The 27,002-nt window shown below is 43.4% G+C and overlaps 2 protein-coding genes across 2 annotated transcripts; one reads left to right on the plus strand and one right to left on the minus strand.

The window, feature by feature from the left end:
• Window positions 1-490: 490 nt before the first annotated feature.
• Window positions 491-14,378, plus strand: dpp9 (dipeptidyl-peptidase 9; the record flags this gene model as incomplete). Its single annotated transcript, XM_048252009.1, is given in 18 exon segments — window positions 491-603; window positions 1,472-1,645; window positions 2,614-2,782; window positions 3,188-3,298; window positions 3,794-3,922; window positions 4,056-4,117; window positions 4,476-4,576; window positions 4,778-4,955; window positions 5,929-6,088; window positions 6,689-6,768; window positions 7,039-7,191; window positions 7,592-7,727; window positions 7,997-8,142; window positions 8,399-8,545; window positions 9,307-9,459; window positions 9,684-9,826; window positions 12,679-12,790; window positions 13,051-14,378. Coding segments are annotated over 18 exon segments (2,360 nt in total), but the record flags the coding sequence as incomplete, so codon positions are not given.
• Window positions 14,379-15,554: 1,176 nt separating this feature from the next.
• LOC125300260 (angiopoietin-related protein 4-like) lies at window positions 15,555-19,728 on the minus strand. The gene is made up of 7 exons (XM_048252010.1): window positions 19,095-19,728; window positions 18,543-18,653; window positions 18,330-18,420; window positions 17,151-17,264; window positions 16,905-17,000; window positions 16,519-16,797; window positions 15,555-16,397 (listed from the first exon to the last, which is right to left on the minus strand). The coding sequence occupies exons 1-7, from the start codon at window positions 19,611-19,613 to the stop codon at window positions 16,222-16,224; spliced, it is 1,386 nt and encodes a 461-aa protein (XP_048107967.1). The 5' UTR covers window positions 19,614-19,728; the 3' UTR covers window positions 15,555-16,221.
• Window positions 19,729-27,002: the final 7,274 nt, after the last annotated feature.

Raw genomic sequence — 27,002 nt, forward strand, 5'->3', positions numbered from 1 at the left:
AAACACACAGAACAAACAAATCTGATTGGTCTGTACCGAATTCCATATCAACATATTGCAAAAACATAAAGCATTATGGTCATTGTAGTAACAAAAATTAAACAGTGTGGTGATAACCACTATAAACATATTTTACAGGTGCTTACATTTATACTGATAAGCGGAACAAAACTCTTTAGATATAATGTTCAAAAATGCATACAACTACAAGAAACGCCTCACCTCAACTTCTTAAGTTGTCACAGAATAAGAATATGTCAATAACTCAAAATTGACAGTATTACTTAAAGTTACACTATGCAAGATTTTTGTGACTCTAGAGGGAGCGCTACAGTCGCCAAAAATACCTAAACCTGCATAGTGTGCCTTTTTAAGGATGCATGTCTCGGCCAAAACACTTGCCATGATATTGTTCAGCTAATGGTCTTTGCATTGTAATGTGTGACTTCATCTTCATTCCGAATGACTATCTTTATTTTTTCTCCATTAGGAATGCCCTATGGAAGCAGGGAAAACTCGTTACTATACTCAGAAATTCCAAAGAAGATTAGAAAAGAAGCCCTCTTGGTGTTGTCTTGGAAGCAGATGCTAGATCACTTTCAGGTATGTGCCCTTCTCTGACTCTGGACCGCGTCTCCCATGGCAGCCAAACATACTGTAACTGAAATGGATGTAACCACGCAGCAGAGCTCTTTCATTTATGGTGCCTTGGGTGTTTATGTGTGGGGCCTCTATCCTAGATGTGCAAAAGTGGCATTTAAAACACTTCAGTTTACTCCTAGCAAAAATAACCCCTATACCCATTGATATATGCTCAGTTATGAACATGGAAAAAAACTGTAGCTGCTGAATTTGTCCTCAATCTCAACTGTCATAACAGTTGGTGACTGAATTAGAAAAAATACAAAATACCATATAGGTCTTGGTTTTTGGTAGTATAAAGCACTTCAGTCAGTGGGTGGTTCTATGTGTTAACAAGGACTCAAGACCAACATTTCACACTTTTGGCATTGGTGCAACTACACTCTACAGATGGTTATACCTGCATCAGTCTTATCCTATCCAAGCAGTGTTTAAGTTCATCAGGCATGAATTTGATGGTATTTCTAGCATTTAAGCGTTTTTTTAATTGGGCTCATTTTGGCTGCAGTTAACAACCCAAAACAGGAAATGAATAATGGCTAAAGGGCCTGCCTCACATAAATTAGGTTGGGCTAGCACTTCCTGTTAGTCAAGGTAAATCAGCTCTCATTTCCTCTGTGTTATGCAGGAATCACTTAAGCAGTGTACCAAAGTGTACCAGTTTCACTAGTCACACTGCTTTCTGCTTCTGTAAGACTAAATTCACTCCTACTTGATGACACTTGATGATGGTGGCTTATTGCATCACAGTTTGGAGCTCTGGTTTATGCATTGCCATGGTTACTGTTTGTAAAAATGCCCCTGCGGTTGTCTTTGGTGCCCCCTACAGGCCACTCCTCACCAGGGCGTATACTCGCGGGAGGAGGAGCTGCTGAGGGAGAGGAAGCGACTGGGGGTCTTCGGCATCACCTCATACGACTATCATGCGCAGAGCGGCCTCTTTCTGTTCCAGGCCAACAACAGCCTTTTCTACTGTCGCGACGGGGGACACAACGGTTTCATTGTGAGTGCACAGCAGGCCTGGACCTGCAAAACCACACACCACATACACTACACAAAACACACATGCACATACATCCACCGTCCTTCAAGACAGTGTTTTCAAGATGGTGTTTTGTCTTGGCTTTGCTTTAGTTCCTTAGGGTCTTCTTACACACAAACAATTTTGTTTGTTTCTATTTTGAGGCCATGTTTTGTTCAGGGTGTTCAGAGAGATGAAGCTGTGCAGCAGGTGTGTGTTTCTCTATTCTATAACACAAACCATTCTTTGTGTTAAAATTATGTTGTCAGTCACAGCTGATGTCTTATAGAAAATATATTTGTAAGGCAATTATGGTTATCATTCTACACTGCTCAAAAAAATTAAGGGAACACTGTTTCATAGGAGTATAGCATCAAGTCAATCACACTTGTGGGATGTTGATCTGGCATGTTATGTAACAGAGGTGGTTGTGAATCAGTTTCAGTTCTGTACCCATTTCTGGGAGCAGATCCCCAGGACACCATCCACTGTCTCATTAGGAGTTTCCCCCTATGTCGTCAAGCATGTGAGGGCCATACAAACTACTGAGTACCATTTTGAGTTGGTGAGATGAAATTTATGGCAAAATGGACTAGCCTGCTGCATCATTTTTTTCACTTTGATTTTTTGGGGGTCTTTGAATTCAGCCCTCTCTGTAGGTTGATCATTTTTCATTTCCAAAAAATTATGTGGCATCCCTTCGTTCCTAACACATTACCCAGTCCATATCAGTATAGATATCCAGCATGATGTTTTTTCACATTGAGATCTGATGTGTTTTCAAAGTGTTCTTTTAATTCTTTTGAGCAGTGTATTTAGATAGCTATATTCCTTTTGACTCTTGCATTACCTTGTCAGTCCTCAGAGTACCTCAGTACCAAGGCCAAAAGTCTCAATGAGATGATGTGGTAGTCCGGTTAGTTGAAAAGTGTTTGTGATATACTCTGCAGGGTTCCCCCATGAAGCCAGTGGAAATCAAGACCCAGTGCTCAGGGACCCGTATGGACCCCAAAATCTGTCCGGGGGACCCCACCTTCATGGCCTTCATCAACAACAGTGACCTGTGGGTGGCCAGTGTTGAAACGAGCGAGGAGCGGCGACTCACCTTCTGCCATAAAGGTCAGTAATTGGCCAGAGAGAGGAAAAGGCTTGATCTCTGTGCTCTGATGTCTGTTGGAAAAATTTAATGGATGAGGCCAATATCATGGCATACACAAGTATTGCTTGAACGTTTGAGAAATATCTAAAGCTACCTGGGACATGGTCAGACTTGTTTTTGACTCCAAATGCACAAGCATGGCGACGTTGTAAATTTGAGTCAGTAGCATCTGGTTTGAAGGGATCTATGAGTTTTTAGGTTTGGGATTAGATTTTTAGTGATGCTGTTCAATCAGTCAGGCCACTCCTTCATCCTCAGCCAAGCTATTCCTGTGTTGTGTGTGGACACAAACAACCCCCCATCATGTATTACATCAGCTCTGGCTCAGATGTTTTTCCTTAATAAAGCAACCTCATTGATCACAGGGCTGAATAATGTCAAGGAGGATCCAAAGTCTGCTGGCGTGGCCACATTTGTGATCCAGGAGGAGTTTGACCGCTTCACAGGATACTGGTGGTCTCCAGTTGCCACAGAAGGTATGTGTTAAGGAGACATGGGGTGATCAACTCTACTCTGCATGGACACTCTCCTGAACTATTCATGACACTGTGAATTCCCATATCCTTCAACACTGTGATTAGGGATAGTCTGATATGTTCTCACTGTGCTAATGAATTGTGAACATTCTAATCTACGGACCAATGGAAAGGCTTAAAATAGTCTAGAGTGCAATTCTGACAGCAAATTTTCCAAGATAAATATAGGAGGTGAATGAAAAATATGAATATGAATTGAGATGATTGAACTAAACTCTATTGAAGTGAAAATTAAAGCATTATATAAATGTGGGTCAAGGTTTTTGGTTTGTGATTTTGGCGAATGCAAGAAATAGTGACCGTTTGGTCATGACACAGCAAGTGGTGTTGCTTGTTGGTCTACCAGCAGGTGGAGCTCAATGTTTTCCGAAATGATCTAGTAGGGGAAGAATGTACCCCACCTCTCACATCTCTCCCTCCCTCCTCGTCTTGTAGATGCCGATGGAGGCAAGATCCTGCAGCTGCTGTATGAAGAGGTGGACGAGTCCGAGGTGGAGATCATCCACGTGCCGTCCCCCGCCCTGGAGGAGCGCAAGGCCGACGTCTATAGATACCCGCGTACAGGTTAGCCACCAGCCCATCCAACCAGACTCAGTCAGCAGTTATTTATGGATACCACTACCGGTGACCAAACGAGTGCTGTGCTCCGTTCAGGATCTTAATAAACGTATGTTTATTCTGTTTCCCGCTCCCTCAGGTAGTAAAAACCCCCAGATCACCCTCAAGCTGGCCGAGATCAGGACTGACCACCTGGGCCGAGTGAGTGGTTCTTCCCATCCTCTCCCAACTCTAGCGGCGTTTTCCTCTACAAGCATTAGTCCTAGACTACAAGCTTTTTTGCAATGGAGATTTTCATTGAAGTTTTATTTTAGTCAAGGACAAGGCTTAGTCTATGCACAGGAAACCAGGGGTTTAAGGGTTTAGCTTGTGTTTATGCCTGTACCTGTTTTGCCTGGATCTTTGTCTGTAAACCCTGATATGACGACCTCCTATGAAGAGCAGATTAGAAGCCTAGTTCTCTGCTGCATGGCACTATGTGATCACAGGTGTACATATCTCCTCTCGAGAGGCTGGATGTGAACTCCATCTTACTGAGCTATTTGACTGTTTCCCACAGATCATTAGCACTCAGGAGAAAGAGCTAGTTCTGCCCTTCTCAACACTTTTCCCCAAAGTGGAATACATCGCTCGAGCCGGCTGGACCAAAGATGGCAAATAGTAAGATCTCATTAAGCTTAGTGTGTAGCAGTGTTTCGTATAGTTCATTTTAGTTTGTGCACTTTGTAGTTGAAAGCTGATATATTGTTATTTTTTCACTTAGCAATGTGTTGCCCTAGACTGGTTAGATGGTCGAGCCATTTTAGAATGAAAGCTGTTCTCCGTTTCCTTTGTCTGACCACCACCCTCCTCTCTTTCCAGTGCGTGGGCGGTGTTCCTGGACCGCAGTCAGCAGCACCTGCAGATGGTGCTACTGCCGCCAGCCCTCTTCATCCCCGTCAGTGACGACCAATCCCAGTGGAAAGAGCGTGCCGAGGCCGTGCCCGAGGGCGTCCACCCCTACATTGTCTATGAAGAGACAACGGACATCTGGATCAATGTGAGCACGGCGGCTCCTTATCTCAACCCTACTCCTCCCTCCTGTGGGGGATTATAAATGGCTCTGTTGCAGGATTTCTCTGTCCTCCCTTTAGGAAGAACACACTTTATTGTGTTGGGTCAGCTCAAGCACAAGCCCACCAATTTGAAGCAGTGTTGTAGATCACCTGCTGGGCTTTCAGTCTTCTGACACACAGGAGTTAGAAACCATGCTGTGCTGTCAGAGTAACCATGACAACAAAAGCAAGAAGTCGAGTAGTACATAGAGAGGGTGGCAACGATTAAGGTCACAGTAGTATTAGAGGGAATTTATGTAACTTTGCCTGAGATCTGAAGCAAACAAACCGTAGTAGACTTCAAAGCTGAACAGGAAGAGATGGGAATCGCCTGTGATGGGAGAGGGAGACTTAGCAGGAGAAAAACAGCAGGCTGCTTTATGCCAAGTCTCCCTCTCCCATCACAGGCGATCCCCATCTTTGGTGACCTTATAAGGGAGTTGGCAGGAGAAAAACAGCAGGCTGCTTTATGCCAACTCACTTATAAGGTCACCAAAGATGGGGAAGGTTCAGGAGCTGGGCTAAGACATTAGAATCATAAGGTTATGATGGTTGAAAAATACATTGAGGCTATAAATGCTCCTTAAATCACTCGAGTCGACAGAGTTGTAAAGCACATGTCCAGTAGATTAGACATGATGTACTGGACTGGACCGGAAACATTAAGAAATCTTGTGTGGTTATTGGATTTAGAGTGGGTGGGTTCTTGACTGCTCAGTATAAATTGCCCTACAGATTGTGCTGTCTTTAAGAGCCTATGTGATCTAGTGGTGTGCTTTACTACTTACACCTCATGTCAGCAATGGGTTTACCTCACAGCCTTGACATTGAGGTTATTGAATCACTCCTTAGGACCTCAAGGTCACAACCCTTGTTAACCCACTTTATCCCCCCCTTCGCCCTCTGCTCTCCTGACAGGTCCATGACATCTTTTACCCTTTCATCCAAACGAGTGATGACGAGTTCACTTTCCTCTGGGTCAACGAGTCCAAGACAGGCTTTTGTCATCTGTACAAGATCACCACCCAGCTGCAGCAGGGCAGCTACCAGTGGGCTAAGGACTATGCCCACTCCGACGGTGAGGCCAATAAGCATGCCATGTGGAAAGCCTTTTAGTGTGTCTACAGATGCCTCAGTGTAATTGGACAGCATTCACATTTTGTGATTAACAGTAAAAGAATGATGAATGTTCACTGACATTCAAACAAATAGAATCTTCTAGAAGAAATTATGTCATACAACCTTTTGGGAAATTTGGGATTTACTCTGCAGGTCTGCAAGGTCATTGAAGCCCATATCACGCAAATACAACGGGCACGCTAATCTGGCATGGATGTGTATTTCTTTGGAAATGAGTAAACAACTGCATTTAAAACCTTGGTTTACAACATTGGTACTCTTTTGAAACGATTTGGTAAGGGGCAATTCCAAGCAAAACTGTCACGTCCATAACGGCAGCTAAATACTGTGGCATTGTGTTGGCGTTGTGGATGTGACAGTTTTGCGTGGAAAGTGTTAACGTACCAATTTAAGTTTAATTTCACTGCTAGTTACGCCCCTGCTAGAAGTTGTAAGTCAATTAACCTGTACAATTGTGAAGGTCTGGGTGTTCCCAGGCTAGTTTGCTTATGGAGTTGTAGCTGCTTGCTGTAAGGTTTCTCTCTTTGTGTTTTTTTAGATGACTTCAAGTGCTCTGTCAAGGAAGAAGTGACACTAACCAGTGGGGAGTGGGAGGTTTTAGCTAGGCACGGATCCAAGGTAACCTAACAGCTTAATGGTTGAAGGCTAATGACGCACACCAAAATAACTGTGGTGGGAATGGTGCTGTTTCACATTTTACATTTCTTTCTTTCTTTCTTTCTTTCTTTCTTTCTTTCTTTCTTTCTTTCTTTCTTTCTTTCTTTCTTTCTTTCTTTCTTTCTTTCTTTCTTTCTTTCTTTCTTTCTTTCTTTCTTTCTTTCTTTCTTTCTTTCTTTCTTTCTTTCTTTCTTTCTTTCTTTCTTTCTTTCTTTCTTTCCCCTTCTCTAGATCTGGGTGAATGAGGCAACCAAGCTGGTGTATTTCCAGGGCACCAAGGACACTCCCCTGGAGCACCATCTCTATGTGGTGAGCTATGACTCACCAGGGGAGATCTTTCGTATCACCAAACCCGGGTTCTCCCACAGCTGTTCCGTCAGTCAGGTCAGTGTGCTGCACTGGAGTCCACTCTGCACGTGCTGGACGTGCACACGTGCGTCCAAGGGAGACACACATATATACACACACACACACACACACACACACACACTGAACACTTATGTTTCAAACACACCCACCTGCATAATCATGCTTCCTGTAACCACAAACATGCCTCACCAAGACACACACACACCCATGTTTTTGGGAAACCATTTACACTTGTATTTATACTTTATGCAATCAAGGAACATTGACACCTTATACAGAAACTGGTGTGTTTTGCTCTTATACAGATGAATCTCTCTCTCTCTCTCTCTTTTTCTCTCTCTCTCTCTCTCTCTCTCTCTCTCTCTCTCTCTCTCTCTCTCTCTCTCTCTCTCTCTCTCTCTCTCTCTCTGCGCAGACGTTTGACATGTTTGTCAGCCATTACAGTAACGTGAGCACCCCTCCCTGTGTGCATGTCTATAAGCTGATGGGCTCCGAGAGTGACCCCATACACAAGGAACCGGAGTTCTGGGCCAGCATGATGGAGGCCTCCAGTGAGTTAGCCGAGCACTCGTTCACAAGCTGCCTAGTACCTGGATCTCTGCCCTTGCTTGCCTTTTTCTCTCATGAATTTACAAGGATGTCAGTGATGAGACAAAGGGCATTTAATGCCTTGTCACTTTTTTGGCCTGGGGTGAAAAGCATTGTTTACTAAAGTTTTGTAAATACAAGTGTTTGTTATTTTTATCTGACTGCCCTTAGATACTTGTCAGAGATAAGTGTCTCTCCTCATAAATCACAAGGCCTTTCTGCACCCCTACAGGTTGCCCTGCGGATTATGTTGCACCAGAGATTTTTAACTTCCCTGCAAAGTCAGGGTTTGACCTTTATGGAATGTTGTACAAGCCACACAATCTGATACCTGGCCGGAAACATCCCACTATTCTGTTTGTCTACGGAGGACCCCAGGTTTGTGGTCTTTGTGTTATTCTTTTCTTTTATGTGGCTCATCTAAATATCAGACTCCACTAAATGTTAAATATAATGCAGGTGGTGCTCAGGTATGACCTGCTTTGTATAATTAATTAACTGTAGCTTTTGCAGTGTTTGAACTGTTCGTATTGTGTTTAATTTGTGCACCATGTACATGGTCTGGTTTGGCCTGCATTGTAGATCAAAGTACAAGGAATGGCTGTGTGTGCTGACACTGTACTTCCACTTTCAGGTGCAGTTAGTGAATAACTCCTATAAGGGTGTGAAGTACCTCCGTCTCAACACCCTGGCGTCTCTAGGCTATGCAGTGGTGGTCATAGACGGCCGGGGGTCGTGTCAACGGGGCCTCAAGTTTGAGGGAGCTCTGAAGAACAAAATGGTGAGTGGCCTTTGCGTTACTGGTTGCATAATGTCTACCTGGTGACTGGGGTGCAGATGAATTCCCTAGTGGTCAGACACTCTTATCCTGACTAGTGGTCAGAACATTGCCAAAACACTTGGCAGGGCACTTTCTGCGTTTCAGTCTGTGGCACTGGGAGCATTTCCAACCCTAACAGGTGACCGGTGTATGAGAGAGCCTTCTTTAAAACGTCAAGATCTATGCTAAAAAATGACTCAGACTATTGTGATCTAGACAAATTAAGTATTAAGTTTAGCAAACTACTTTCAGTATCACTTTCAAGTTCAACTTTATGATAAGAATGTGAACACACACACAGACACCAAGGGTATGTGGTAAAATTGATCACATTTGTGAAGTACTTCATTACTGGCAGTGATTATGTGCATTTGCTCTCTGTGTCTTAACTGGGCTAAAATAATTTCCCCTTTATCGGAGTGAGACCAAAGGGCAGTATAGGGTAACTCCAAATCCCCATGGAATGGAATGTCTCCAGGCCTGAAGTGCTGGTCTGGGGTCAGGTTGCACTGCTGGCTGTAGGGGCTCGGGTCAGGAATGGGGCCTGGAAACATGACCCCTGATCAGAAGATAAGGGCAGACAAGGAGATGTTATGATTAGTTCATGTTGACCCTAGACGTAACAAGATTTTAAAGATACATGGACCGAAAGATTTATTGTAATTTACTTGAAGGACTAATTGTGTGTGTGTGTCTCTTTTCCTGTGTTCCTTTCTCATCAGGGCCAAGTGGAGATTAAGGACCAGGTGGAGGGCCTGGAGTATGTGGCGGAGAAGTATAAGTTTTTAGATATGAGTCGCGTGGCCATCCACGGCTGGTCCTACGGTGGCTTCCTCTCCCTCATGGGTCTCATCCACCGGCCCAACGTCTTCAAGGTCAGTGGAGCCCACACTACCAGTCTCTGTGTTGGCCCAAAGCCTATAGACGTGCTCCCATCAAATGCTACCTATTGACTTTTCCCTCAAGCAGCCTCACTAATGGCCTGTGTGCTTGGCAGTATAGCATTTTAGCGCTGTCAAGAAATAAAGAAAAACAAAATAAACAAACAAACATTTTCTAGAGCTGAATGAAGGGTGCCAATTCCACTGTTCTCTACTAGGTGGCGATAGCGGGTGCACCTGTGACTGTGTGGATGGCGTATGACACAGGCTACACTGAGCGCTACATGGATGTGCCTGAGAACAACCAGCAGGGCTACGAGGCCGGATCCGTGGCCCTGCACGTGGATAAGCTGCCCAACGAGTGAGTTGCAACACACACACACTCTCACACACACACATACACATTTGCTCCGCACATAATTCACTTCATCCTATTGTGTGGTTCATATACTTAATGTAGTTCATGTTTAGACGGTCCATGTATCTTCATGGATCACACATTCTTACCAGTGACCTACACCTATTTCCATGAGTCCCATTGTTTTTGCATACATTACACAACGCCCCCAATCCATGCCATGCATTCACTGAGCACCCACTCTGCATAAATAAGGCTCATTTATGTCATCCTTACACCAAAAGACTTTGTAAAGATTTGAAAAAGATTTTTGAAAGACTACAGTCTCAGACCCTCTCACATCTAAAGACAAGTCATAGAGTTTAAGTCACAGACTGATTGATTTTGCAACGACTTGGGATCTTGCAGGGTCACTATTTACAAGACCAACTAGATTCTTTTAAATTATTTCCCATCATGCACTATATCAACAGGAACTCAAACGATAGCCTACTAATGCCAGTCATATGTTTGTGTTTCTGCAGTATTGTTTCATGTGTGACATCCCTAGCCAATATAGAGTTGTTCTGTCACATGGAATAGCTGACTAATAATTTATAAGAAACAAAATAACAAAATATAGCTGCAAGCAGCAATGAGGGGGCCAAGCAGATAAGCAGTTGAGCAGGAGTTGGGATTGGATTGGATTGGACTAGACTTGACTGTGTTGTGTTAAATTGGATTGGATTGGACTTGATTGGATTGGATTGCACTGGACTGGATTCAAAAGTTACCGAATTTATTGTGTGTCCTCAAAATGTACTCCCAAGACCACATACAAAGTTTGGTTTAAATCTGTGAAAGTGTTGATAATTATAGCACCCCTAGTGGTCAAAGGTCACCAAAATAATTGTGCAGTCTTAATACGGGGTCATGACTCCACATACCAAGTTTAGTTTCAATCGGTGAAAGTGTTAATAAATATAGCACCCCTAGTGGTCAAAGCACATCAAATTAATTTGGCATCCTCAGGATGTAGTCCCAAGTCCACATACCAAGTTTGCTTGCGATAGGTGAAAGTGTTAATCATACCGCCCCTAGTGGTCAAACATCACCAAATGTATTGTGGGTCCTTAGGATGTGTTCACGAATCAACGTACCAAGTTTGGTGTCAATACGATAAAGTCTCCCTAATTATAGTGCCCCTAGTGGTCAAAGTACACCAAATGTATTGTGCGTCCTCAGGATCGGGTCCCGAGTCCATATACCAAATTTGGTTTTGATACGTAAAGGTGTTACTGAGATATGAGCTAATTTTCTGTATCTCTAGCGCCCCTCTAGTGGTCGAAGATCACCAAATGTATTGTGTGTCCTCAGGATTGGGTCCCAAGTCCATATACCAAGTTTGATTTCCATATGTTTAAGCATTGCTGAGATATGAGCCTACTTCCTGTGATTATAGCGCCACACAGTGGTCAAAATTTACCACATTTTTTGAGCCACCTTCTAATTGGGTCCTGAGCCCATGTAACAAGTTTGATTTTGATACGTGAAGGCATTGCTGAGATATCCCTTCACTTCCTGTTTGGTGGCTTCGCCGCCAATTTTGATTGGCTGTTACAGGCAAACAGTTTTAGGTTTGAAGACAAAAAGAGAACTTTTTTGAGGCTTGGACTGAAGATTATGTGTGTCAAGATTGGTGTCAATCGGACAAATTTTGTGACCTGTGAAAACTTTTAGGTGTTTTTGATTAAATCCAATATGGCGGCTGGATCAAATACGTTGACGTCACAAATTCACATCTGTCGGACTTAGGACCTCCCACAGTATTAACAATCACCATTAGTAAGTTTTAATTCCAAACACAACACCCGTTACAGGCCAAAAGGTAATTTTGCTAATTATAGCGCCACCTATAGGTCAAAAGTCATGATATTTATTGAGCCTCCTCCTTATTTGGTCCTGACCCCATGTACCGAGTTTGGTTTTGATACGTGAAAGCTTTGCTGAGATATCCCTTCACTTCCTGTTTGGTGGCTTCGCCACCAAATTTGATTGGCTGTTACGGGCGAACGGTTTTAGGTTTGAAGACAAAAAGGGATAACTTTTCTGAGGCTTCGACTGAAGATTATGTGTGTCAAGTTTAGTGTCAATCGGACAAACTTTGTGACCTGTGAAAACTTTTAGGTGTTTTTGATTAAATCCAATATGGCGGAAAATCCATCATGGCAGAAAATCATAGGGTGCGTTGAACTCGGCTTGGTCCAAGGATTCCAACGATACCTCATATTTGACAATCGGGCCAACGGGTCAAAAGTTACTTGCATGAACGCACGTCCAACTTTGGCCTGTTGGTGGCGTTAGAGTGCTCGAGGTACCGACTTGAAACTTGGTGAAATTAATCATAGGACTGTGCCAAATTTTACAACTTTTTACCAGACGGTTCTATGGGCTGTCATAGACTTCCATGACGGAATAATAATAATAATAGGAAAACATAGAAACACAATGGGTGCCTTCGCAGCTTCGCTGCTTGGCCCACAATAATCATATAGGCTACATCTGTCGCCTACTTTGCCCCTTCCTGTTTGGTGTTAGGTCACTATTGTTTTTTTTTTATTATTGTTCACGTCACTATTTGCATGAGCCACGGTCATGCTTGATATTGTTGTAACGTCAAGACTGGGAAAAGACCAGCTCGAACTGACTTAAAACCGCTAAGATTGGCACCGTACACTAAACGATTTAGTTGACGCGCCGCGACTCCAGTAAAACTCCCATGATTTCATTCCAAAATCGCTCGAAAATCGTATGGTGTAAAGCCGGCATTAGTTGTCAGTGTGAAAATAATTCTTCTGCTCTCCTTTCTCACCCAGGCCAAATCGGTTGCTCATTTTACATGGATTCCTTGATGAGAATGTGCACTTTTTCCACACCAACTTCCTGGTGTCTCAGCTAATCCGAGCTGGCAAGCCATATCAGCTGCAGGTGAGACTCCTTCCACTGGTCCAGAAGATCACAGGCCACATTTAAACATATTTCTGTGTTTTAAGACTTAAGCTTGCTAAATGCATTTCTGACTACCAGAAATTCTATTTATTTATTTATTTATTTATTTATTTATTTATTTATTTATTTGATAACTATATTTTTGAAAATGACACCAGCAACATCACCCAGTGACTTGATTGTAGAACTCCTTGTCCCGTCATACAGTACTCTGACCAGGCTTTGCCGTGTGCTTGCAGATCTATCCTAACGAGAGGCACAGCATCCGCTGCCCCGAGTCAGGAGAGCACTACGAGATCATGCTGCTCCACTTCCTGCAGCAGCACCTCTGATGGTGCTCCCACTGACGCCCCTGCCGGGCCCCACTGCTGGGTTTTTGGACTGACGCTCCCCTGCTCCTCCCGCTCCCCCCTGCACCCATCCCACTTCATCCCTCACCCCTTATCCCACCTATACCCAGAATCATCTCTAATCTCTATGCCATCTTGAAATGGCTGTACATGCACCCAGTCCTAGTCCCACACTCCCACCCCACCACCCCACGTCTTATTCCTTTGGCTTTGGCAGGAAGTGAACACATCTCCATGCCCACAGGAAGTGAACACATCATGCCCGGGTGTAAAACCAGCACCCCACTCTCAGTCCTCAGCCCCCACACCCAACAACCCCCACTGCGCTCGCTTACGCCTCCTTCAGACTTCAGAGGGGGGGGTCTTAATTCCGGTCCGGAACAGCATATACTGCTTTGTCTCTCCCCCATGGTGTGAAACCAGCATCTCAAGAATGCCTGCGCCCATACCGAGCCAGACTGACGCTGCAGCGTCACACGCGAGAACTGTGTGAAGGTGCCTGGGTCGGAAGGAAGAAAAAGAAACAAAACAAGGAGAAAAAAACGCAAAAGTTTAGAAAACAAAAAGGATGCGCACAAGTGGAAATGGAACCTGTTTAGCTTGCTAGCCTATCAACATACTGCATTTGAGTTTTTTGGATTTTGTTTTGTTTTTTCGTGCCACATCTAGTCTTTTTTTTTTTTTTGTTCTTTGTTTTTTTTTTTTTTTTTCTCCTCTGGGGATCCAATTTAATTTGCCAAACGTGATTTCATTGTTTTTTTGTTCATGTTTTCCGTCAGTGGCTTACAACAGCACACAATTGAACACAAGAAGTCTCCCACCCCTCCTACACACACACACACACACACACACACACACACACACACACACACACACACTCTGACCCACTCACACTTACGCACACAAACAAACACAGTTGCACTTATCTCTGAGATTGGCTGTTAAGTCATACTTACACCATTGGCTTTTTCTGCCCCTCCCTCGGAGCTATGCTTTTGTGCAACATGGATTGACATGGTGTTCTTTTATCTCTCTCTATCTGTCTCTCTGTCTCTCAGCCAATCTCTCGGCTCTTGCTTGAAGACACCCCTTTTCCTTCCACTACTACCTGCAATCCGTATTTTAAGTGTGTATTATTAAAAAGAAAATATTTTTATGAATTCTTATTCTTTTATAATGAGTGTAAAATGTAGCAACTCATTAAAGGACTGCAAATTCTTGCTGTCTGAACTAATTGTCGAGGAACTATTGCTACTTTGGAGTGTGGAAGACCCTTGAGGTTGTGTGCGAGCATGTGCGTTATATATGCGTGCCTATAGCTCAGAACAAGGGCTACATTGAACGGTGCTGTAATTGTACGTATGCTGGTGGAATGCCGACTAACAGCACAGACAGTGTTTAGCTATCTCCCTCAGCAGGACGGTGTTTCCCCTCATTGTTTACTCCTATGCAATAAAAGTCCTGGTCGTCACAGCTGAGCTCATTGGCTGAGCTGGCTTTTAGCCCTCTGATGGATTACTAGTGAGAGTGAGCTTTTCAACAGTTAATGAACCGATCTTAACAAGTAATGTTGATAGTAGCCCCTTATTTGGGTATGTCTGCAAGTACAGCAACCCCATATACTTAGCCCACTTCTTAACAAGGGAACTTTATGTGACAATGGACTTGGTTCACGCAATAAGAAATGTCCCTAGAAACATGTTACACAGTAACATAGGAAGGTGATTTCAAAGAAACTGTTAAAGTTGGGAATAATGATTAATGCAGGCAAAAACTGTGAGTAGACAGCTGATGTCCAGAGAAGAGGAATAGTATGTCTGCTTCACTCCCACAAGCCCAGCTGAGTTCATTTATCTATTTTGTCCTGCTTCTTGGCCAGTCACTGGCGACCTGAACAAAGCAGGGTGGAGGTTGGAGGACTTATTCATGCTAAGCCAGTCACACCAACCTTCTAAAATCATACTTTACATGACTCAATTTTGAATTCAAATATGTATTCAAATGCATAGGACAATATGAGCTCAAATACATTGTTTTTCTTATAAATGTTGAGTGGATTCCAGACTAGTTGTTTGAATGGGAGCATTCTTATGGCTGTCAGTAGATGGAGCTCTGTTCTAGTCTTAACAGATGTATCCCCTGAGTGTTGATGTACTGTACTGTGCTGGCATGTCCTGAAAAGCACTCCATAGCTCTTATCTTGCATATCATAAGAACACCAGGTTAGAGAATAAACAAGGAAGGAAGGACACCGGTAGTTGTCTTTAAGAAGGGGGCATAGTGCATTCTCAAGAAGACCTTCAAACTCCTGTGTGGTTGCACATATCAGGCTCAAAAACACGATTCTTCATCTAGACCAATGGGCAAAAAGCTAATGATGCAATATAGGCAGATTGTTTTTGAGACTGGTTTATTTTACAGAATTGACATTCTTTTATAGGAAATCCTCATTTCCTGTTTCAGTTCACGTAGCTTAAACCACAATAGTAGATTCAATAAATTACAAGTATAAAAACAAAACATGCAAGTGCTTTTCACAGTCATTAAATTAAGAGATGACAGAACAGTAACAAAAATAATAGTACAGCAGTATTATGTACAGTACCTTAGATATATACAACAGGTGACTGAGTCCCATAGTGAAGTCAATGTGACCAAAATAATACATCTCCACTCAACTGTGGATTATGATAGCATAGTTTTCCTCATTCAAATAGGCAAACATATTGGCAAGAAAACTGGCTTGGTGCTATGTTACATCTTTACAAAAGAACATTATCGTAAAGTGTCAGTGTTAAACTGGAAAAATATGACATCAAAATGATACTCTTATCCCTAAAGTGTCTCTTGTGAAATGTTTGAGAAATCCATTTGGATGTAGTGTTCAAATGGTAGTCCTTTAAAACAACCTAGGCCTACACATCATCCTCTATGTATCTGCATACTGGATCATGTATATTACATCACACCCCCATTAAAGCAGATTTGGGAGCATGAACTATCCTCTATTTGATATTGACTTCGCTGCTTACTTCAATGAGTCAGTTTTTCTTAAATAGCTTAGGACTTGATAGCTGGAGCCATCTTAATTGTAGTTGTTTTCAGAGGGTAGTAGCGACCATGCCATGTCTTCCAAAAGACCACCTGTTTCCGGTTATGTCTCTGTGCTAGAGTGGGCCCGCTTTGGTACCGACCATTCAGGTTTGAGTGGCCGCAGTTGCTGAACCACCAGCCACCTGGAATGAACAGAAAACCACAACATTCGACTTAGTGAGATTTCCCTATAAAGGACATTACTGCAATAGGTGCCATGGTGCAGTGATGAGATTCAATGTGGATACTAAAGAGCTAAGTTACCTGATAGCTGTGAAGCACAGTTGGCATCCTCCTTGAGGTCATGGTCTCTGTCTGCAGTGGAGAATGGGAGGCCTTCGTGGTCTGTTGCCAATGCATGCTCCAGGAGGCCAGGTGTGGTTGGCTGCAGGTGCAGGGCGTAGTTACTCTCCTCTCCATCCAGTTGGAAGGTGTAGCTAACGGACTGAGCTTCGCCCCTCCAGTCAGAGAAGTCCATCTGCAGGACGTGCGGTCTCTGTTTGGAGACTGAGAGCATCTTCTCCAGTCCCAGCCAAAATTCACCTGAGAGGAGAATCAAAGCAATTGTGTTAACAATAGCGCTGTTTTGGATTCCTTTCCTGTTCTGAACGTGTTGATGACGGTACCAAATGTTCTGTGCCCATGCTTACCTTTCAGGCTGCCAAAGCCAGTTTTATAGTCACTCCATAACTTGTTAAAGTCCTGGGAACCATCTTCACGTTTCTGGATGACTGTCCATCCTTGTTCTATTTGTTCAAAAACAAACAGAAAGTAGAAAAGGTTAGATGATAAATGTAATAATGTGAGCTGAAAAGATTAGATCTAATTTCTTAGATTCCACTGTTGTCATTGGAAGTTTTTGTATTCTGTCTACTGCAGGATATGGTGTTGCTTACCGGAAGTCATTTCACAGAAGACATCAAATGGCTTTGCATTGAGAGGCTTGATGGTGTATACTCCACTCTGTCTTTCCCCTCTGTGAAACAACTCATGGCAGTCGGAAGGAGGCTCTAAAAAAGACAAGATTGTCACATTAGGCGTTGGTTTGATTTGTTGCAAACAGAGCAACCTAACACCCTTTATATGCTAGTTTGACCTAGCATGACTAACATTTTGCTGAAGAATAAGTGAAAAAGTGTAATTTTAAATTGAGTCAAAAAGTTCGGTTAGTACCAGGCGAATCAATATTAGGTCACAGCTGACAGCTATCGAAGGAATGCAGTTGGCCTCAAGTAAGATTACAGAAATGGCTTATTGAGACAGCTGATTGGCTTGTTTGCTTTGTACTTTGCTCTGTGGATGGAACACACTGCCAACACAGGGTGTTTGCAACCTCCTAGGTAAAAGTCCTTTTTTAACAGCTCCTTAGACTGGTGGTTTTACACCTCGTCTAAGCACATGACGTATGAGACGGTAGCAGTTGCTGATATCTGGCACTGGTGAGCAGCTATAGACTTCCCTTTTCTCAAGAAACACCCTTGGACTGATTGCAGTTTAAATGCCCTACAGTTCGAGTTGAAATCGAAAAAGGGTTGTGAGGCTCCCTCTGATTTGACAGTTATGCCAAAATTCATGGCAGTGACACAAATCTCAAATAATGCTAATGCTGATGCATGAACAAGAGAGGTCAAGTGAGCCACAAATGGCAAAAATTGCTCCCCAAGGCATTTACAAAATGGTCACTCTGATACATCCTTGTACCTTCCAAGGGGTTAAGGATTCACATTGTTGGGGAGACTCAATTAGGCTATGCAGTGTCTATGGGGGCGACCTACATTAAATGGAATTAGGCCACTGTTATGCACGGAAAGATATAGGATATTTAGGGATAGTATGCCGCTGCCCTGTTTACCCTCAGGGGTATTTTGAACAAACTGGCCTGCTGTACTACTGTAATGACTGTTTCTGGCATTGTGGCATAAGGCCCCTCTAGGGATTACATTTAATCCTCACAAAATTGATCATCAACAGATTGGATATCTGATTGATTTTACATTACATTTTGGTGACTAGTTCACTTAGATTCAGTTATAACTGTTCTTTAAACAGGTTATGTTTTTTCACCGAATAATTACCATTTGAGGCGCCAGCCTGTTCCACCGTTGTTTCCACTGGGAGATCATCAACTTTCCTTGTGAACACAGACTTCAGCTTCCTTTGCTTCACCTATTTCAGGGAAATCATGCAAGATGAATGGTAAGTATTGATTCCACTTGGTGTAAAATTCAGAAAATGATAAAAGAGCAAATTGAATTGAGAATATGTAACTGTATAGGGCTATTTTGTACCTCTGCCTGGAGAGATTGCAGGCGCATATTCTGTTTGTCCAGCTTGTCCTGCTGTTGACTGATTCTCTCCACAAGATCATCAATGCGTCTGCCTTGAGTCTCCAGCATCCACTACGCAAAACCATGAAAAACATTAACATTAACGAGACCGCAGTACAACTCACCTCTATCAATTATTTACAGCAAATTTGTCAAACGTCTAATAATTACACAATTATTCCCAATTTTAAACTTATCTTCACAATTGTTTTAACTGGTCAGAGGCTAATTAGGGGTGCCTCTCTCATAAGCCCTTTGGCTCGCTAATACACATAATCTGGTCTATCCTTGCCTGCTTTGTGGTAGTATCCTTAATTACGCCTTAGACCATCTGTTCTTTTCTCTAACCCAAACATAGTACTTCTAACAGATTATTAAACTGGTGGTCACACCACTGGGTACAGTAAGTACAGATCAGATAGAAAGGAACGTTGATTCATAGTTAATGAATCCTTCATACATGCTACATTCCTTTTCAATGCTGGCTTCATCTAATAGCAAAAAGGTATGTACCTGGAGTGTGTGAGTATCACTGGTGCTGCGGTTGCTGTCGTCATCGGAGCCCGCTGCCTTAAGGAGGATGTCCACCTTTGTCTCCAGACTGCCCACCCTATCTCGGATGCGTTCCTTTTCCGTCCTCATATCTTCGGCCAGGGCCTGCAGCTCAGCTGAGGCATTGTGCACAGGGTCCTCCCCAACCTGTCCCAGACGCTTGGCTTTCTCCCGCAGCGTGTCCCCTTCTTCCTGCAAGTGGCGGGTCAGCTTGCCCAGCTCGGCCACGGTGCCGTTGAAGGCCTTTAGCTTGGCAGTGATGTCCCTCATCTGGCCCTTGGTCTTGTCCACATGGTCCTTGAGGCCGTGGCCCAGCTGCAGCAGCCCGTGGGCCAGCACGTTCACGTCGTCCCAAGAGGCGTACTGAACCTTCTCCCGGCCCCCTGGCCCCCCAGCGCCCACTGGCTTTCTCTCGAATGGGAAGGTTGACCCGACGTGGACCAGGATGGCCACCAGAAGCAGTAACTTGACTGGAGTCATCTCAGCTCTCTTCTCGTCCTTAGTGCTTGTTTGTTTGTTGCTTGGATTAATATCCCTCTTGCTGTCTCCAAGGGAGGTTGCAGTGCAATCTTGCGATCAGTGATGCCTCTCTGGAACAGCGTGAGAGGTATATATGCCCATGCTCTTGCAGGCATGTGAGAGGGGCAGCTGCGATTGGTGGATAGGGCTTGCTTGGAGGTGTGGCCATAGCCTCTCAGATTTCTCTGCTCTGTCAAAACTGGTCCCTCATTCGGCAGAGGACTTGGATCCTGATGCAACACTGTCTGACTGTGAAAGCATGCAGTGGTTTACTGTGGGGTTTTACTTCCATTCTTCCATTCCAGCGAAGAACACATGCAGATGTTATTCTGTAGGAGGGCATGTAATCTCTAATTCACTTCTTTCTAGTCTCATTTCTAGTCTTGTTGAAACTGAACGCTTTCAGTTTTGTCATCTTCTGAATGCTCACATTGTACCATAGGCACAAGAACAAACATTCAAATCTCCCCTTTAATTCTGGTATTAAAGAAAAGCAGGCTTTAAAACTGCATGATTAAGGGCTTCTTTTCAAATTGACCATTCACTGTGAGAATCATTCAATCAGGCAAAGATGTCTTTTGGAATTAATGAACTTTTGAATGGGTCTGTTGGACAGAATGAGAGGCTGTGACTTGGAATGCCGTAAAACGGTGATTCCAGGCTGGAGAGCTGTGTGAGAAGTAGGGGAAAGTTCACCACTGAGAACTGAGAACGTTGGCGGGACACGCAGAACCCCCGCGCTCCACCACACCCCTGCTCACAAACATCATTTCTTTGCAAACATACCTGATAAGTTTGATTAAGAAGTATGGCAGAAAAAAGAACAACACATAGACTGTAATATCTAGCTGTGTCACTTCAATTATTTGTGATGAAAGCTTTTCTACATTTGGAATATAAAATGTTAAATAAGTCACGGCTTTGTGTGTTAATTTCAACTCAGCCCTTTATATTGCCAAGGCTACTTTCATGTTATAGTGGAACTGACACAAAGTAATCCTACAAATCCAGATAAAGACTATACTAAAAGAGGGCAGAACAGTGAAGGTGAATCAGTTGAAAACTCCCCAAACTGATTTATTTTTCCTCAAATGTGATAACTGCAGCTAATAAACAATTGTCATCAGCTATAAACACCATGATACCTTTATGTTCTGTACCGTTAAGCTAACAGGGGTAGGCTTTGAACACCTATTGGCACTTCCTGGAAATGCTGATAAACACATTAAAGGGGAACTGTTCAGCGGCTGATGATGACAAAGGAAACTGGCTCCCTGGAAACAGGGTTAAGGAAATAGGAGAGTGTTCAATTGTGCTTGTTCCAGAGCACATCCCCAGCGTAAATCTCTGCCCATCCCATCCCGTCAGTCGTCATAGATGGACTGCTGACATCTGTGGTAGGCCCGGCCTCAGAGATCGACATGGGTGTTGATTTTAGAATACACACCACGGAACAGAACAGAGATTTTTTTTTTTTGCCGTTGTTGGACAGTTGTTTTTGAATGGACTAGATATTGTCTTTGGCCTCAGTCGGTGGAAATAGAGCTCCTCATAAAATGTCAAGTCAGTCCCATCATGGTTTCTTGAGGGGGTCAACTGTGCAAGCTCTGACAAGAGTTATTACATCACGCATTGTCTTAGTGTCATGAATTGCTCATATAGAGAGTGCAACGTAATCATTTCAGTCCCCACAGATACCAGTTATATGGTTACATAAGCTCTGAATGACCGGGAAAGCCTAGAATTATTCAAAAGAACACAGACGGCTGACTAATACCTGTCCAACATGTTGTATCAGGGCACCAGCACTTAAGAGATTTATACGAGATTCATGTGTGTATGTGATCCCATCAAAGTGTTTAGCATGATACTCTTTACATATCATTCACAGAGCCCATGGGGATGACATCGGTCTCAGTCCAATGAGTCATCTCCTGACCTGTACGTCAGCAAAGTTTTATGTGTTTATGTGTTAAAATATACACTACCAGTCGAATATTTGGACACAGCTACTCGTTTGTATAAATGAGTAGCTGTGTCCAAACTTTTGACTGGTAGTGTATGTCAGTGGAAGCATAAATTGTCCACCCACACACCTTCAGGAAGGCATGAAGATGTTCTATGGAATAGCTTGCTTCTGATGGTCAGTAAATGCTGGATTTTTCCTCAGTGAGCCCATTCATCATCAGTGGTGATAAAGCAGAAAGAGGGAAGAGGCAGTTCCCCACTGTGAGGGCTGCATGGCTTCTTGCTTTGTCTGACGCGAGAAGCAACATGCCTCTCAGCTGTGCACTTGTGGAGGGGTTACTGTGTGAAAGGTTGACCCATGAAAAAAAAGAAGAAGAAAAAGAAAAACAGAGATCCCATGCTGTGTATTGGCACACGCTGACTAAGTCTGGACTTTTGCCTGGATATCAGAGTCACGCAGAGCAGAGAACCTTGACGTGAAAAAAAGCACGTACAATTATGTGAACTTGCCTTATGACAGTCATGTCAGTGACATTAAGCCCTAATGTCATAGTTTACCCACTTCATTCTTTATGCAGTGAGTCAGTCCTATAGAACTAATTCAATGTTAGAGATGTCTCTGGGAATCATGTCAAGATGTCAAAACTGGGGGGTCTAATCTCAGTTTCAAAACCACTGGGCTGAACACTTCTCCTCATTAAAGAGGGAGATTGACCCAAAACCACAGGCAGTTGTTGACTCACATGCATGCCGAGTCTGAAACACCAGCCCGCCATAGCAGTGTCTGACCCCTCACCTAGATTCCTCACGTGTAACATCTGCATCCAGCACGAACATGCGCCACTGCACATGTGGCGCCTCCCCTTACTAATGGGATCCAGAGACCCTGCCTCTCGTGGGGAACATGGTGGGTTTTGAGGGTCCACTGTCCCCTTCTTTCCTGCCCATTCTGTGCTCTAATTAAGCCAGACTTGGCTCAGGCAGTAAGGAGAGACGAGGCCGGTGATCAGGCTGGCATCCAAAGGCAGGCTTCATTGGACACGTACTGTTTCTCACTGTCCTGAAAAGCTCATTGTTTCTGTAACCTCCATAAAATGTTCCAGAAATTATTGGAATGGGGGATGCTGATCAGGAGTTTATGAAATTCTGAGTGGTGTCTGGTGTCATTGGACATGTTTTGACATGCTTAACAAGATGTATCCGATGTTGGCTACAACCTGTTATGTTGGTGGTTTCTCTGTAACCACTGAAAACATAGCTCTCAAATTGCCTTATGCAAGCAAGATTGAAAAAATATTTATAATATTTTACAGTACCAGGAGCTATACATGCTTTCAGTCTTTGTCTGTGCATGTGTGTGTATTTGTGTGCCTGTGTATGTTTGTGTGTATTTGTGTATTTGTGTATTGTCCTGTGAGTGTGTGTGTGTGTGTGTGTGTGTGTGTGTGTGTGTGTGTGTGTTTCCGCAGGTGAAGGCCTCTAGCTGGCAGTCAGTGAAATGTATGTGACAGCAATACCAGGTAGGTATTGGGCAGACTCCCCCAGTAAGCCACTGTTCTGTGTTCTGATGCAAAGCACCGAGGCCAGCCATACCCACAGCCCTATTTAATTCTATCCTGAAAAGTTTTGATCACGTTAAGATATCCATTGAGACAACTCATTGAAGTCAAGCTGGTGTTGGTGCTTCACTATCAAGGATATCATAGTGTCAATGGTGGAGGCAGGATGCAATCTTATCATGTGTTTATGAACTCACGGTACAGGAAAATAAACTGGCGTCATGTACAGTACCAGGGGTTGCTTTGACCTCTGCTGGTGCCTCATTGTATTCTACATGTATGCCACTCACCTGTGCCCCTTCAGGCCTCTCACTTAGTGCAGGGGCAGGTAGGGCCTGATTAGGTTAATTAGTTGATTGCGTACACCTGCATCAGCGCATGGGTATATAAAGGGTTCTCCTCTCCTTCCCATTAGGCATTTTTCTTCTCTCTTGCAGGCACCTGTTTTGATTTTCCTCTCTGCAGGCACTTTATTCTTTCTCTCCCCTTATCTCTCTCTAGCTTTCTTTCTTTGTCTTCTATTTTGCCATCTTACATATTGACACTGCCATTGCTTTTTTAACGCATACACACACGCTAGTCAGCACTCATTTCCCCCTAGACACCTTGTATTTGGTATTATTAGTATTTTTGCTTAATTTCAAAAAATAATAAATCTGAACCTTGTAGTCCGTCTCCCTTTATGTTGTGGGCTGTGAATAAGCTGGCTACATCTAGTAGGGGTCCAGGTAATGACAACTGTTGTTGATTTGATTCGGTTTGATCCAATCCTATTTTATTATTTGTCACTAAATATTTTTTGCACCTAAATGATTCATTTCCTCTCCACTGTTAGAACAAAGGATGATGAGTCTTGTCTGTTGACCTGAGACTGGGGTCTCTGAAGGTTATCTTTCACAACCTTCGCTGGCGATGTGCAAATCTGGTTGGTTCGTGTAACAGTGACCTTTGCTTGGCCCAATTTTTCCCATTTTCATCTGATGAACTTTGAAACTGGTAAACATCAAAATGAAATTCAAATACTTGTCACAGTCTATTTAAGGAATTTGTACTCTCGCTCTCTCTCAGATCAATGGTTCACTCTTTGCTCCCATTTTGTGCTAACGAACTCCCTACCATTTGCTCATGTGTTTGCTGACCAGTAGTCCATTTTTGTGACATGTCATGCGATGGGACTGATGTCCAGCTTGAACTTACCCGTAGCCCACGATCACACCTTGCACACCTTTCAGTGCCTTTCACTCTGGCTGGTGTTGTTATTGTTGCTCCAGTGTGTGTTTGAAAACATGCCATTTTGACCCATCACAACCCTCCTCCCCTGCCTGTCATTTGCTGCATGCATTTATAAGTCACACATAAATCCCACGGGAGGTGAGTGATTGTGGTGACTCCCTGCCACCCCTTGTCCTTCTGCACCCCATCCAAGTAGTCTTTGTTCTCCATTGCTTCACAACAAACTTGTTTTTCCACCGACCAAGGCTGGCAAACAATAATTAACTCAACTAACTGTGCAAAAGGGGGCGTATCTCTCAAGACACCTGCCCTCTGTCAATGTGTCTGTTCCCGTGAGTGTTTGTCTTAGGGGCGTCGGCTCTGGCACATTTTCTCCGATCACGGCCCTGTATCAGAGCGGAGGGGATGGGGAAAAGGGCCAGGTTTTGATGTCGTGTGTACTCAACTCGACATACTCTAGCTGCCTTTGTTTTGAGGATGTGTGCGTTGGCATTTGTTCTTAAAGTGCGCTATAAAAGCTATTGTACATTTCATTTCTTGGACACATAAAAAATCAAACAAGCTTAACTAAAAGAACACACTTTCACATGGTAAAGGCACACAGAGGGAAAACAAGATTAAGCGACAACACACACACACACACTACAAGTCAAACTGTCCAAACCAACACTGTTCAGAACAAAAGACCCGCAGGGCACTCAGGTGCAAGCATGCTAATCCAGTTTATATGTGGAGTAAACAGGACTGTGGTCTGTCCAGAGTACATGATTGACAGGGTGGTGTTGACCTGAATGCTCTTAGGGTGCTTGGTAGTCTACCGTTTCCCTCTCTCTTTCTGTCTGTCTCCACTCTCACTTTCTGTCTATCTCCTCTCTCTCTCTCCCTCTTTCTCCCCCGTCTAGTTTCTCTCTACCTCTCTCTCTCGCTCTCTCCTGGTCCCATCCTGTCCTGTCACTGGAGCTGATGTATGGAATTTGCTCCGGTCAAGTTCCACTGTAGGCTGGCAAGTGGCTGACGAGTGGGCAGGGGGTGCGCTGGGGCTGACCTGGGGTTGTGTGGGCTGGACCAGACAGGGGAGGGCATGCTGGGGTTCACCAGCAGCTGTACGTGCTGCCATACTCTTCATACGTGCCAGCTCATTTCTTTTTAAATGTTTATGTCTTCTATGTGTTTATGTGTTTTTTCTGTTTTCTGTTTATGGTGTGTGATGTAATGTCCTACAACTTACACTATGGACAATTAATGTTGCATGTCTCAATGGAGCAACTAAATGGACGGAAAACAAATTTCGGATCCTGTCTGACAAATAAAGTATTATCTTATCTTATCTTATCTTATCATGCTACACTGAGTACTTGCTAGTGCACAAACAGAAAGGCAGGGACTTCTTAGCACATTGGTGGTGTTTTTCAAAAACAATGGCTGTGGTTGACTGTAGATGCAACTATACAGCTGAGTGTTTGGGAGAGATTTGGATCTCCGTGCATTCTGTGAGATGATGCTGTAGTGAGCTTTGAGATGATGTTTGTTCTGTGTGGGTTTCTGTGTGAAACCGAACACTGAGGACAGGGTCAGCCTTTCTTCAAGACTGGTTAGCTCTGCCATAACATAATAAAGATCAGCATAAAACAGATTTCTGAGACCTATCATTACATTCTTATCTTTTGCCTTTTTATCCCGTTTCCTGTGTGTGTTGTTCTTGCTTTAATTCTATTACATTTTGTTTACTTTATTCAAAATAGGAAATAGAGGAACAGAAATAACTTCTTTATGGATGCATTTGTCACCAAGGCCTTTCTGAAAGAACTTTGAATACATTTTTTGCATTGAATTAGAGAACCATTTCACTTGAGTAAACAAGAACTTCTGAGATGTGTGAATGTGTGTGTGTGTGTGTGTGCATGTGTGCATGCGTGCGTACGTGGATGTGTACGTGTGTGTATATGTGTGTGTATATATATGTGTGTGTGTGTGTGTGTGTGCAAATGTATTTGCATCTACATCCCTGACATAATTACATCATTCTACAGTGTTGTATATAGACATTAACTGCAAGCTTCTACATTGCAGTTTACAAAACATTTGCATGTGATGTGAGCTTGTGTGGTAAAATGGTCACCAAGGGCTGCAGGAAAGTGGTCTTTGCACACCACTGCAGCCACAGCATATTCCCCTGAAACACTGATCGATTAATCCGATGACAGGCCTATGTTTCATGTCAAGTCATGGAAAGTCTGAGTCAGTCGGCAAATAAATGCACATGCTATTCCCCATCATTATCTCCACTTTAACCTTCCAGTTAGAGAGGTGAAGAGTAACCACAGTACTTTGAGGAGCTATTTATTTTGATTTAAAGAGTTATTGTCCTTGCCATCAACTGTAACCAAACAGTGAACAATACAAATCTACAATACAGTACTTGTTTGTTTATATGACGTTTGTGCGCCATAACGACTTTGAGACTCCATGCACTGCCTGTCTGAGGCAGAGGCTCACAGAGGCTAATTACGGTTGGACTCCCTTCCTTGGTTCCTGTAAAGGGCTTTGTTTTTGGACACAAGGATAAATGGAGAGAGAGTGACTAATGCCT

Source organism: Alosa alosa, chromosome 9 (assembly GCF_017589495.1).
Source record: "Alosa alosa isolate M-15738 ecotype Scorff River chromosome 9, AALO_Geno_1.1, whole genome shotgun sequence".
NCBI classification, from domain to species: domain Eukaryota; kingdom Metazoa; phylum Chordata; class Actinopteri; order Clupeiformes; family Clupeidae; genus Alosa; species Alosa alosa.